Source organism: Sander lucioperca, chromosome 4 (genome assembly GCF_008315115.2).
Source record: "Sander lucioperca isolate FBNREF2018 chromosome 4, SLUC_FBN_1.2, whole genome shotgun sequence".
Lineage (NCBI taxonomy): Eukaryota > Metazoa > Chordata > Actinopteri > Perciformes > Percidae > Sander > Sander lucioperca.
The window spans coordinates 19,133,759-19,146,769 of NC_050176.1; the positions used below are offsets into that span (position 1 = coordinate 19,133,759).

General features: G+C 37.8%; 1 protein-coding gene across 2 annotated transcripts in view; it reads right to left on the bottom strand.

The window, feature by feature from the left end:
- LOC116042140 (B-cell receptor CD22-like) overlaps positions 1 to 13,011 on the bottom strand; it is a 52,797-nt gene that overhangs the window by 7,882 nt on the left and 31,904 nt on the right. The window contains exon 1 of one of the 2 annotated variants that reach the window (XM_036000929.1): positions 2,683 to 2,865. The exons of the other annotated variant lie outside the window; for it this stretch is intronic. Coding sequence (XP_035856822.1) covers positions 2,683 to 2,734 — 52 coding nt within the window. The 5' untranslated portion in view covers positions 2,735 to 2,865. Of the gene's footprint in view, positions 1 to 2,682; positions 2,866 to 13,011 lie in introns of those variants that run through there. 2 annotated transcript variants of the gene reach the window in all.

Here is a 13,011-nt window from a genome sequence, read left to right on the forward strand (position 1 = left end):
TTTTATTGTCATCGCAATATCAACTGGCGCAATAAACATATTGTGAAAGGCTGTGACATATCGCGATACACACTCAGAGATCTTTTTTGTTAGTTGAAAGACAATATCAGCAGAAAATTACACTTTCAAAAGAAACTGTTACTTTTTTCAGTGCTGCCTCTTATATTCAGTTCTATATTCAATTTGTTGAATAATAGAATGTTGGTAAGTATTTCCTTTTATTAGTTGTAAATTCAACAAGCAATTTGTTAGCCTGGAAATCCAGACCCAAATCCGAAAGATTAAGGGTCTGGCAATGAGTAATGAAAATGGCCCAACTCGAGGGGTGGCACCAAGCATGCATTTAAAAATCTCACTGCAATGCAAATGTCGTCATTTGTTTAGCTCGCCTCTGGCCCGCCTATATCAGATACACCGATGTGATTGGTGCAGCTCGGCTACAAGGGCATAGTTAATGAGGATCATTTCTGAATGCCAGCATGACTCTGGATTTCCAGGGTAGCAATTTGTTGTATTTTAGCAGAATACTGAAAGCAGCAGAACTGAGTACACTTTAATTTCTGTTTCTTTATCGCAGAAACATTGTTATCACGATATTCAACAACGTTATAGCATATTTTCCTCATATCGTGCAGCCCTAATTTGCACCTTATTTTTACCTTATTGTTATTATGGCTGCACAATGTATAGTTTTTTTCATCGTCATCACCGTATTATATATATTATTATAATATTTCATATTAATGTTTAATATGTTTGTTTATGTATGCACCTTTCACCAAGGCAAATTCCACATAAGTGTTCTTATTGTGGCAATAAAAACTTTTCTGATTCTGATTCTGATATTAATTGGCATAATCTACACATCACTAAAGGGCCGGGACACACTGCAAAAGGCACTCAGAGATTTTTTGTGTTAGCTGAAAGAAAATAACAGTAGAAAACTGCACTTTAAAATGTATCTGTCATTCTTTTTTTAGTGGTGTCTTTTATATTCAAATAAATGTTCAATTTGTTCAAGTAAAAGAATGTTGGAAATGATTTTCTTTCACTTGTTTTGTTTGTATTTGAGCAGAATACTGAAAGTAGCAGAAAGGCAGAACTGAGTTCTCTTTACAGTTTATCTATTGCAAGTGATATCGTTATTGCATTTTGCACATTTTCCTCATATTGTGCAGCCCTAATTGTTAGTTTTTTTTAACTTTTATATTATGCACTCTTCCTACTTTATATTGCAACTGCTGCAGATAATTTTCAAACAGGATAAATAACGTTTGGTCTTGAATGGTTCCACTTGTCCTCTCCCCCTGCCCTTATAGGGACCACAATGGAAATAAGTCTTTGGGCTTTATTGTGTCATCCCTGACTATTTATAATGTATGACACAGAGTACTGTTTCATATTTTATATTTAAGTGGTCAAATAAAATCAATCAATCAATCTTTTCTTACTAAAACCTTGACAGACAAATGTTCCATCTCAATTAGAACTTGATTTGCTGTATTTTAAAAAGGAAATTGTCCTAATATAAAAGGCCACAGGTTGGACTTTCTCTGCTCTAGTTTGAGTCAATCTCTGCCAGGAAGACAGTAAGAAAGTATAATAGTAAAAAGTATAAAAAATAAAATCTCATGCTAAAACAAAAATATTACAGAAAGTCAAATGTCAAAACAAAGTCAAGATTATGTATGTATGTAAAAGGTATTACGTGATTTAGTACTAGCATTGTGTTGACTTCCAGTCATAATTGTGACTTACCATGGGCATTTTTTACTTCATAATGTAAATACATAGGCTGACTCTTAATGGATTCCCCCCTTTTCTAGTCATACATGGGATTCCATACCTTAAGGATTATATATTTTTCACACAGGGCAACGTTATGTGAGCAGCTGGAAAACAGTTTCAGTTAATTAAAAAAAAAAAAAAAAAAAAAAAATCACATTTAGCCTAATACAAAAGTTAAGCTAACCTACGCTCACTCCATTGTTGAGACCATAGACTGGTTGAGACGAGAGAGCACCACGCGCACTTGTCAGGTGTGGTTAACTAAGGAAACAAGATGGAGAAGCAGAATGGCTCGCGCTGATTTGCATCAGTTTCCAGTCAACATACACCCCCCCCCACCCCCAGGGTAAAATACTTTATTACAATTAAAATCACAACCTACATTCAAAACTTTTACTTAAAAGTACAAATAGTAGCATCAAAATAAAGTAGGCTACCAAAGAAAAAGTGTGAATTATGCAGAATGCTTCATTTCAGAACAATGTATAATATCAAAATATAATGGAGTAGACGTATAAAGTAGCATAAAATAGAAATGCTCGAGTAAAATACAAGTACCACAAAATTGGGTTAGGGTTATGTACAGTAATGAGTAAATGTATCTAGTTGACATTTCACCACTATCCTTACTGTACACAACACTTAGATTCGCAGTGTTACTGAGATATTATGTGAAAAATGAAAAAAATCATAAACTGAGCTGTACTGTACTTTGGCTAGCAAGCCGGAAGATGTACTGAGTATGTACTGTGCACTTAACATGTCCAGAGTTTTAAGTTTAAACACTGCATCACTTTACAGGTCAGATCTATGAACATGGTGACCTGAGAATGACTGAATTTAAATGTTGACTTTGTATAAAAATCCTACAACACAGATGTAAAAACACAGTACCTGGTACAGTGAGGAGAAGGACGACCAATCCACTCAAAGCTGCTCCTCTCATATCTCTGTGTGTAAGTTCAGAAGCAATAAAACATGCCTGCAGGTCAAGTCAGTCACATTAGGAACTTCACGTGAAAGCAAGTTGTCTTGATAAGACACTTTCTCTATGTCGTCTAAGAGCAGCAGACAGAAGTCAAGTTGTTTAAAATACACCCAACTTCCTTCCTCTTTACATCATTTACACGCATGATTAGCCAGAAAAGTTAAGTGGGAAAAATAAAGAAGTAACTTGTTTATGCAAACTATGAACTTCCTAATACAATCTATTTAAGGAAGCGTGATAAACTAGTTTTGAGGCAAATAAGAAAACCACTAACACTTTTTTAGTGTGGGCACAGTTTAGGGTCTTAAAGTATTAAAATACTGGTGAAAGGCAGATGCAAAGTTGGAACAAAAAGTGGTATAACTCACATTCAAAGAGGAAAGTAGTGCAAACCATGTATTGTTTAACCTCTTGAGATCTAAAATATTTCCAGTTGAGGGAACTAATGTATAAAACCAGTGAATATAAGATAAGATCAGACTTGATTGATCTCAGGGGGTTTATCCACATCTCACAGCAGTACAAAGACAGACTAATAAGGGAAGTAAAATATCTTAAAGTGATTTAAATACTAGCATGAGCAGCAACTTGTCAGCACTATGGCACTAGAGAATTGTGCAAGAAAATAAAGAAAAAAGAAAAATGTAGGCAGGACTGCAGCTGTGGTGAAGCATTTTTCATCTGTGGTCTCTCATTCACTCCTTTACTTACTTACAACACTACCACTGTACAACACAGAGCAACCTCAGCCCTACACTACCTCCCTATTACTGTAGCCTACCGCCACTTCCGGTGGGGAAGCACTGCTGGCACCACAGGCACGAGAGAACGGTCGTCTGTGGTAGTCTATGTTTGTCCAATTTTAAGTTTGTCAAGTCTGTCAAAAGTCTACGTCAAGGGTGCTGAAGTGCTTCGAATGCTGGTGGTCTGCTTGGTGAGAAAGAAGTGAACAAGGAAGAGAATTTCACTATGGGAAAAAGAGAATCGCTACGGAGTGTGGCTGCTGCTTCTGCTGCTGCTAATTACATCCACCTTTTGCACATGTTTGCAATACGATGACACCAGTCTTACCGACAGTAATGAGCAGACGTTGCGGGGCAGGGACTGGCTGTTGTCCTTCAGGAGGAAAGCTCCTCCAGAACCAGGCGTGTTAGGTCATGTTCCGGAGGAGCTGCGACGACAGCGCGGAGGCAAGCGGCCGCGGAACCAAGGGAGAAGGGGCGGCATTCAACAACGCCTTCGCCGTCTCTTTAGCAACGTTCGCTCCCTGAGGAATAAGATGGAGGAATTGCGGCTTAATAACTTTTTTTCAAGTTATTTCAGAATTAAACCAGAATGAAGAGGCAAAGAGAAGTGTAAACACAAAGGAAAAGTTAAATATATTAAAACTTGAAGAACTGATGTATATTAATATACATTAAACATTTTCAGAGATAATAGTAAGTATGAGTCTGTACCATAACAGTCTATGGTCTGTACAAAAAAAAATAAAAAATGAGTCTGTACATTTCTTGGTTAGTTTCCTCTCTGTTCACTCTGAGGTCAGGTTGATGCTGAGTGTGAAAACTAAAAAGAAATGCAGAACACTGAAGTCAGAGAGTACAGAAGGAAGTAGCAGGGTTGGGCTCAGATGTGTGATCAATAAAGAGAAGTTGAGACGGTATGTGATGCCTTTACTGACCAGTATTCCTTTAAAAAAACAACCAGGGTCGTCTTTAGAACAGATTAAACAGTAATATGTTTTCACAGAGTGAGGAGGTAATAGTTATGAATAAAAGCCACAATATTCTCTGTTTACAGCATGTAAAAGTGCTTAGCACACAGTTACTTCATGCAAAAGACGAAATTAAAAGATACTGTCCAATTAACACAACAACAAACTAAACTGATACCGTCTGCTGAGTTTCCACAATTGTAAACAAAACTAATAGTTTCAGTGTTTCTGGAAGTTTGCCTTTCACACAACTCTGATCCACTTATTCACACATAATGACCTTCAGTCCCACATTTTCCCAGAATCCCTCTTTTAAAGAATGAATGTAACTGTAGATATACAGTACCTGACACAGAGAGAAGGAAGACAACAAATCCACTCTCTGCTGCAGTTAAACTCATAGCTGCTCCTCTCATCTCTCTGTGTGAGACAATAAAACATGTCAGCAGATAAAATAATGTACACAGGAGGTATGCAGTATCAATAAACTAATCAATAAACTGTTTCTACTTACAATGAAGACGGACGTCGTCTTTAAAGATGCCTCTCCTCTGTTGTCAGTAAGCAGAAGACAGATATCAGGCTGGTAAAGACTACATTTCCTTCCTCTTTTGATCATTAATATGCACGATGAGACACATGCCAGTACATACCCACAACACAATAAAAATAAATGTATTTATTTAAGAAAAACAATAAAATTCAGTTGTTTTACAAACTATAACCTTAAAAAAGAAAAGAGAAAGAAATTGGTGTTGGCCTTTTGGTGCCAAACCTGTTTCGCCACCAACATCCCACAGACACCAGAAAAGAGCATTCATAAAGAGAAGAGAGAAACAGACAGACAGTTCATCTCTATGTGCACTGAGACAGGATGTCACACAGTCTGCAGGCATGGTTCAACAACATCAACCCAAAAATCCTTATTCTAGTGAGTGGGTGAAGACATTAATAACATTCACTAGCCATTTGGCTGAATGATAAAAAAAGTTCATTTTAAAGCCTGTCTGCAGGTGACAGAACAGGAATGTATTTGACCTGTGAACCATGAGGCAGTTTTACTGAACAGGAGGAAGAGCAGAGTATTAATTACAAGAGGGGATGGAAATATGTATATTCTTTTCTTGGTTTGTCTCTTCTCTGTTCTCTCTGTGGTCAGGTTGCTTCTCTTTGCAGAGAAATGCAGAACACTGAGCTGTGAGAAACTCACATGCATGTTAGTGTTAACTAAACATGAACATGTAACACACATAAACAATCAAACTGGTAGGGTCTGGTGTTGACACACATAGTGATATAATGATGTTGATAAGAAAAAGGTACTTTTAATGACTTTGGCTTGTTTAGGTGGATCAGTTGGATAAACTGTGTGCAGAGATGTCCTACATTTAAAATGGGATAAAAACACAGGACACTAGAAGGGCACTCTGAGAGTGCAGACCTCTGCCAAAGAACTTTATTTATCCTTAACGTTCAGAAACCTAAGGGCATTTTTACAGTTCATTGTCCGTCTGGTTTTATTTTCTAAAAAAGCTTGTAAAACATCAACCCTGTTGTCTACAGTCAATTTATGAACATAATTTTTTTCAGGAAAAACTGGGCTATTAGAATATTTGTACTGCAGTGAGGTCACTTGAATGTAAAAATAGGTTATATGACCTTAAAGACAAATAAATAAATAAAACGGAACATGAATCTCACAGATATATATTGATATCACACACAGATCAATAAAAGCCAAGCCAATCTCCTGTCTAAATCAGTTCCCATATGTATTAGGAGTCACACTGTGAAGAAATAAACATTATAACTTATACAGTTGACTAAATATATACATTTTTTCAAAAAAAGTCCAGACGCTTTTGCCCTCATGACATTCTCTTATGCCAATAATCAAATAATAATGTCATATTTATTGAAATCATACACACAGCAATGTTCTAAAATAGTTCTCCTATATATTTGGAGTCATGCAGTGCAAAAATAAACATAATGAACATTATAACTCATGTAAAAGGACAAACTATTTACATTTCTTCAAAAAAGGCCCAAATTTATGCCACATCTCAAAACAATCTTCTCTGTAGAACGGTAATAGACTGGAGTGATCCATCTTTCACTCTATAGCCTTTGTTCTCGCTCGGATTCGCTGGAGCGATCTATCTTTCCTCTCGATAGACTCTTTGTATGACGGACCTGCCTTCCCATTGGTTGAAACACGTCAACACAATCTCGCAAAGCATCATGGGATATTCAAAATGGCAGCTAGCATCGAGCTAGCGGCAAAAATGACGGAAAATTGATAAATTATGGACATCAAGTGGATAAATCTTGGATATAAGCGTTTGGATTTATTGCTGAACAACTCCGAAAAGAGGCACAACTTCCAGGCTGGATAGAAAACCTTCTGTAAAGGCTACAAAGACACCAAAGACACCCCCGTGATGGCTAACTCGTTAGCTTTTAGCAGCAAAAATCGGCAAGTTTTTACATTAAACCGTTATCAAATTATCTAAATATTAATCACAGGTGCCGTTGTTCGTCGCCGACGACGGCGTCGGGTTCTAAGGGTTTTTACGGAACTTCATAGGAACATCCATATCAATGGGGTCAACCCCTCCCCTTCTCTTAGCTTAAAGTTCTCTTGTTTCTTACTAGAAATTGCTCTCAGCAGATTTCTGAATGGGTCTAAAGAGGAAACTCTAAGATGGGGACGTCTAGTGTAATTTAGGAGGATTTAGATTGTTGTCTACTCTGCAAAACAAATCTGTTTAATCAGAGCAGAAAACAAATGGGATGTCAAAGGCTTAACAACAAGCACAAAAAGACTACAAACACCCATCGAATGAGCCATTTAAGAGATTGTACTGGACAAATACTGACTCATCAGGACAAAGAACATAAGAGGGCAAAACTAAATGTTTACTATTATTTTTTATTTAAGCAAGACAAAAAACAACATAGTACAATTACAAAGTATACATATAGTACATGGTGTTAAAAGTACAAACAATCTTTCATGTAATAAAACAGCAATATAGATGATTGTAATGAGCAGGGGTCTCATTTAAAAAACTGTGTGTAGGATCCTTACTAAAAGTGTATACAAGCCCAAAAGCCAAAAATGGCGTACGGCAAAAAAAAAAATCAGATATATAAACCGTGTGTGCCAGGTGTACGTACGTGAATCATTCTCTTATCCCGCCCTGTACACGCCCATTTTCAACTATAAATAGTCAATGCAAAGCACCTCATGAATGCTGATGTTGGGAATTGGTAAGGGTACAGATTCAATTATTGGCAATTTATCAAAGATGTTTTATTAATATTAATACAGTTATGAATATGTCTATTAATAATTTTACCAAATTGACAATCAAAACGGGGCACCACCCTGGAATCATAACTGAACTGTGAAAACAGTCTCATTGGTGGTGTTCACTTTGAAAATGCAGATCTTAATTAATTTGATTAATTTATCTCATATTTATAAAGTGAACGGGAAGGGTGAAATTTGAGCACTGACCTGTTCAACCAGCTGTTACTACAACAGATACACAAATAATCACAAACAACTGCTCTTTAAAGTATAATAGAATTTATTTAGCTTCCAAATTATTAATTGTCAATCATTGATTCTTCAATCCATAAACCTATTTACTTGTTACAACTACAACAAAGGCAAAACAAGCAAACATGTGGTGAGCGTGTGTGTGTGTGTGTGTGTGTGTGTGTGTGTGTGTGTGCGTGTGCGCGCTCGTATGTGTAAGAAAGAGGGGGAGGTGACGAGATCACGTGGGTAGCTAAGTCACGCTGTCAAGATGGCAGATGAGACACCGTGAGATCCAAGATGGCGGATAGTGGAGCTTGGTTACAGCTCCACGTGTTAGATTGTTCTCCTGTTTTTAGGACGTTGTGTCGTTCGTGCTGTCATGTGTGTCCTTCTTTTGTGTCTCAGGATGTTATGCTGATCTCACTTTCATGTTGATTTTATCCTTTTGTATTGTATTTGTGTTTTATTCTATGTTAATCTGAAAATGTTTTTCTTTTTTTTGTTGGTTATGTTGTGAAGCAACAGATTGTAGCACTATGTCCAAGACAAATTTCCCCTTGGGGACAATAAAGTGTATTCTATTCTATTCTATTCTATTCAAGCACGTGTTACAGACAAAGGGGATCAAACGGGCTAGTTAACCCCAGGAGGGCGGGTAGTGGAGCTTGATTACAGCTCCACGTGTCTAGAGAAACATTTTCTCTCCTGCAGTGATGAAACACTAGGTGCGTACTTCGGGGGATCCAAGGTGCTTCCAGAACACCGAAAAGAATCCACTTTTCCAGGAAAGGAATCTATTCAAAGTACAAACGTTTGCGCGCATCCTTTAGCAACTTAGAGTTGATGGGGATTTTTATAGTTTCGGCCAGCTGGCCACGGCCCCCGTTGCATTCAGGGTTCCTCAGCCAATGGGAATTCAGAGTTATTTAGACTTCCGGCCATTCTGAGACGTCCCCTCTCATAGAGGTGTGAAATTTAGGCTGCCCAGGTTACATGAAGGCCCCTCTCTTTCTTTGAGATGGTCAGGCCAGTGCGTGGGACACGTGGTCCCTTTGTCTCTGAACACACGTTGGCCACATGTGTTTCTTTGTTTAAGATCAGTTTAATTCCCCCTTCTACGGTCCCAACACTAATCAGTATGTTAATGACCCTGGCAGTTCTTCTTTCGTTATGCCGAATCATGACGACTGGCGGGGAAAAAGCAAAAAACTTCTCAGACGCTGGTGAATTGCTGCAAATTTAATTAGAATTTCAGCCTGTTCTCAAATAGTGTAGGGAAACCTGGTCTATAGACTACCTATATTAATAATACCGTTCAAAACGGCAGGCATTACGGCACTCAGGGACAGCTTCGATATACCAGACCTATATGATAAGATTTAACAGAACTATATATTATATCAAAACAAGCCTTAGTGATAAAGTTGAAGATCATAAAATGTATATAAAACACTTAGCTGTCTGACATTTCCCTCAGGAAACAGCCGGTTGCCCCCAGAGTGGCGAGGACCTGTATTTGGACCGAGATGGCACGGTTCCAGCGCGATGCCCTCTCTACTGGACCTAATTCAGGCATATTAGCCAGTCATCGTCATGGTTCCTGAAGTCTCTTTCTCTCCTGATTCTTCCACTGGCATAGTCCTCCTGCAGGGCCAGCAGTGCCATCATGCAGCACCACGAACGGGGGTCACCGCAGTATTTACTGTATATGTTTACAACAATTTGTGATTGTTAAGACCTTGCCAAAATCACTGCATCACCTGGTGGTATCCCTCACCCCGAGATACAATTTGAAGACGAAAGTCTAATAGGCAAACATACTTTTCTTCATGCAGGTTTGGTCACTAACAGTATTAAAGTTCGGACTGATAAAGAGGACATTAAGTGTAACAATTGCGCGAGAGCTTAACGTCTGTATTTTCAGACTTTGACATTTGATGATATATGCACAGTTTTAAAGACAGATATTTAGTTATTTACACTGTGTTCTGCAGTTATCTAATGCTAGGGTATTTGATGCTATCCTCTATTCCATGCAGTCGGGCCATCTCCTCCTCCTGCGCTCCGTAGCGGACAATGTGACGGTGAGACAGCGCCGATTAAATATTAAGAATTAATTTTTATTTAAGATTTGAGTTGGATTTTACAAGGTGTTTATGGAACAATTATCACTCAGTACAAGCACAAATAACACTGCTGGATTTAATCTTCATGGTAAGGTGGATGATATAGAGTGAGAAAATGTGCGTGAGGCATCAATACTTGAAAATATTATGAGTAATCGTTATTCCCATTTACTTTATGCAGTCTGACTTCAGTTCACCACCTCACCATCTGCGTCGCCAATTCCCATTGTCTTCAAAATGTGCATACGCATGGGTCAGAGTTTGCGTGGAGCACCGCACATTCTCCCGTCAAGTTTGTTTTTTTATAAATCACAACCTTTGCGTGGGAAGTGGCGTACGCACATTTTCAGCCCCGTTTTGTGCGTACGCCACGTTTATAAATGAGACCCCAGGTTAGGCAGAGGAAATCATTCACAAAATAAGTACAATAATACTGATAATTGATATTTGACTCACAATAAATCTAGTTGTGATTGAACTGGTTAAAAAAAGAGAGAAGAATTACATGGTAAATATATACAGTATTGTTTATACAGAAATCCACTTGGCAGGAAAATAGAAATGGTCTGTTATCAGTAAAATAGTAAAATATAACTCTTTACTTCTATCTAGTAGCAACAGCTGGAAACTACACATGTTCTCTACAACAGCACAGCAGCAAAATAAGAAGTTGTAACTTTACAGTCATTTAGAATATACTTCTCAGGGGAAATGTGTCCCCTGGTAAAAATCTTCTTCCAGGTCACAGTTTAAACTTTGAGGTCTTCACTGCCTCTCTGTGATCCCATCATGCACACTGGTTTAAAATGAATAGGAAGTTGGTGTCTTTACATTTAAAAGACTTTCATAAGGGACCGTTCGGTATTTATGGAATGGACCACCGGAGGAAAATAGGGGAGGGTCATGTCTTTTTATTCTTTGTTGAGGGGAGGGTCACCCAACATTTTTTAGTCTAGGAGGGGGGGTCACCCAACTTTTGTATTCATGAAAAAAGCAACATTTCAAAGTGGCTTGTTTGGTGCATATTTTTTCATGTAGCTCTTAGTCTCTGTCCTCCTTCGCTACCAGATGAGTCTGACCCATGAGTTTGCTGTGGGGCAGAGGGAGCACTGCACTTTTATACGTTTATTCCACTTTGTTTAAACGGCGAAGTGGAGAGGCCTCCTTCACCTGTTTGGAGCTGGCTGGTGAATGTGACGCCTTGCTGGATACACCGTGACTCTGTTTGTGGATCTACTGATCGCTGTGGATTACTTTTTTTTCGTGTCATTGGATTACGGCAAAATACGGATCTTTTTTCTTAACGTGTCTTAACGTTTTATGGTGAGTTTGGAGAGGCATCTCAACAGACTGTAGGTCCAACACTGATTGTTCACTGTTACATTTTAGTTGAATTTAAGCGTCTGTCTATTGCGTTCCAAGACAGCCGTGCCGCGATTGGATTTCGTAAGGGCGAATTGTTAAATTGTTACAATGTAATTTAAAATCTGCTTAGTAAGATGAGAATGCAGAGGTTAACTCATGAATGTCATGGTTGTAAAAATTCAAATGCCATCTGTATATATTTGCTAAGTGCAAGTGAGCACATAAGGGGAGGGTCTTGCTTCTTTTTCAAATCATTTTGGAGGGTCATACGAAAATTATTACTGGCGAGGGGAGGGTCAAGTCTTTTTAACCTAAAGGTCCCATAACTCCTCTGGTGGCCTCTTAAATAAATAACGAACAGTCCCTAAAAACACACCAATAATTACAAAAAGATTTGAAGCCACTGACAACGGTGATGAAATATAGTCAGTTGAGTTTGAAGAGTCGTTGTTAAGATTTAACACTTCTACCCAAGTCTTCTCTTTATGATTGACCTCTGCTGTCATTTGTTTTTGGTGCTAATTTGCATGTCAGAAAATGTTTAAAGGCCTAATGATTAAGACCCCAATCAGTTAATCACAACGTCAAAGGTATTATTCCAGCCAGCAATGTTTGTTGCATGTTATAACTTTCTCCTCACATTTTCTGACTTTTTCCTCTACCGTCACCATCAAATATATCCATAAAAAAAGAAATTTCAAAAAAAATACGAAAACATTGCCATTGTTGGCTTGACCGTGCTTTCCAACAAAAACAACTTCCAGTGTTTGTAGGTGGGAAGCCAGTTGGGGATCACGTCCCTTGTTGCATTAACAACTACTTCAGGTGTGTTTTAGCGTCTGAACGGGGACGTTTGGGAGGAAGACCAGTTAGAGACTAATTCAAACAGCACATAAAAGGTCACTGAATATTGTCACTTCATAATATATATACAATTTAACGAAATAAATCATCAATAAACTTATTGTTTAGAGTTGACTCATACAGAGTAAAATAACTGAACACTGGTTTATGTTTAAGTAATACATTTAAGTTTCTATAAGATTTATAATTGTCACTTTGTACATTCTTGGAGAGGGCCATCCTGAAAATACAATATATAAAAATTAGGGCTGTCAATCGATTAAAAAAATTAATCTAATTAATTACAGACTGTGATTAATTTTTACTTTTTAAGAAAGTAAAAAAAGAAAAGAAAACAAAGGGTACTAAACAATAGTTGGTGACATTAAAGAACGGCTTGTTTATTACTAAGGCCATATGGTCAAAATTAAATGATTTAATAATAATGTATAACAATAACAATAACTTATTTCACTAGTAAATTGCTGTTGAAAGACAAAAACAACCACCAAGGACATTTACAATAACTTCAAATGCACCACGAAGCTGTAGTTTACCAGTTTAATTGAACGCACCGTCTGTGTTGTTTTTCCGACGGCAGCTCGGCAGCTGCAGATTGTTACATCCAGCCGTT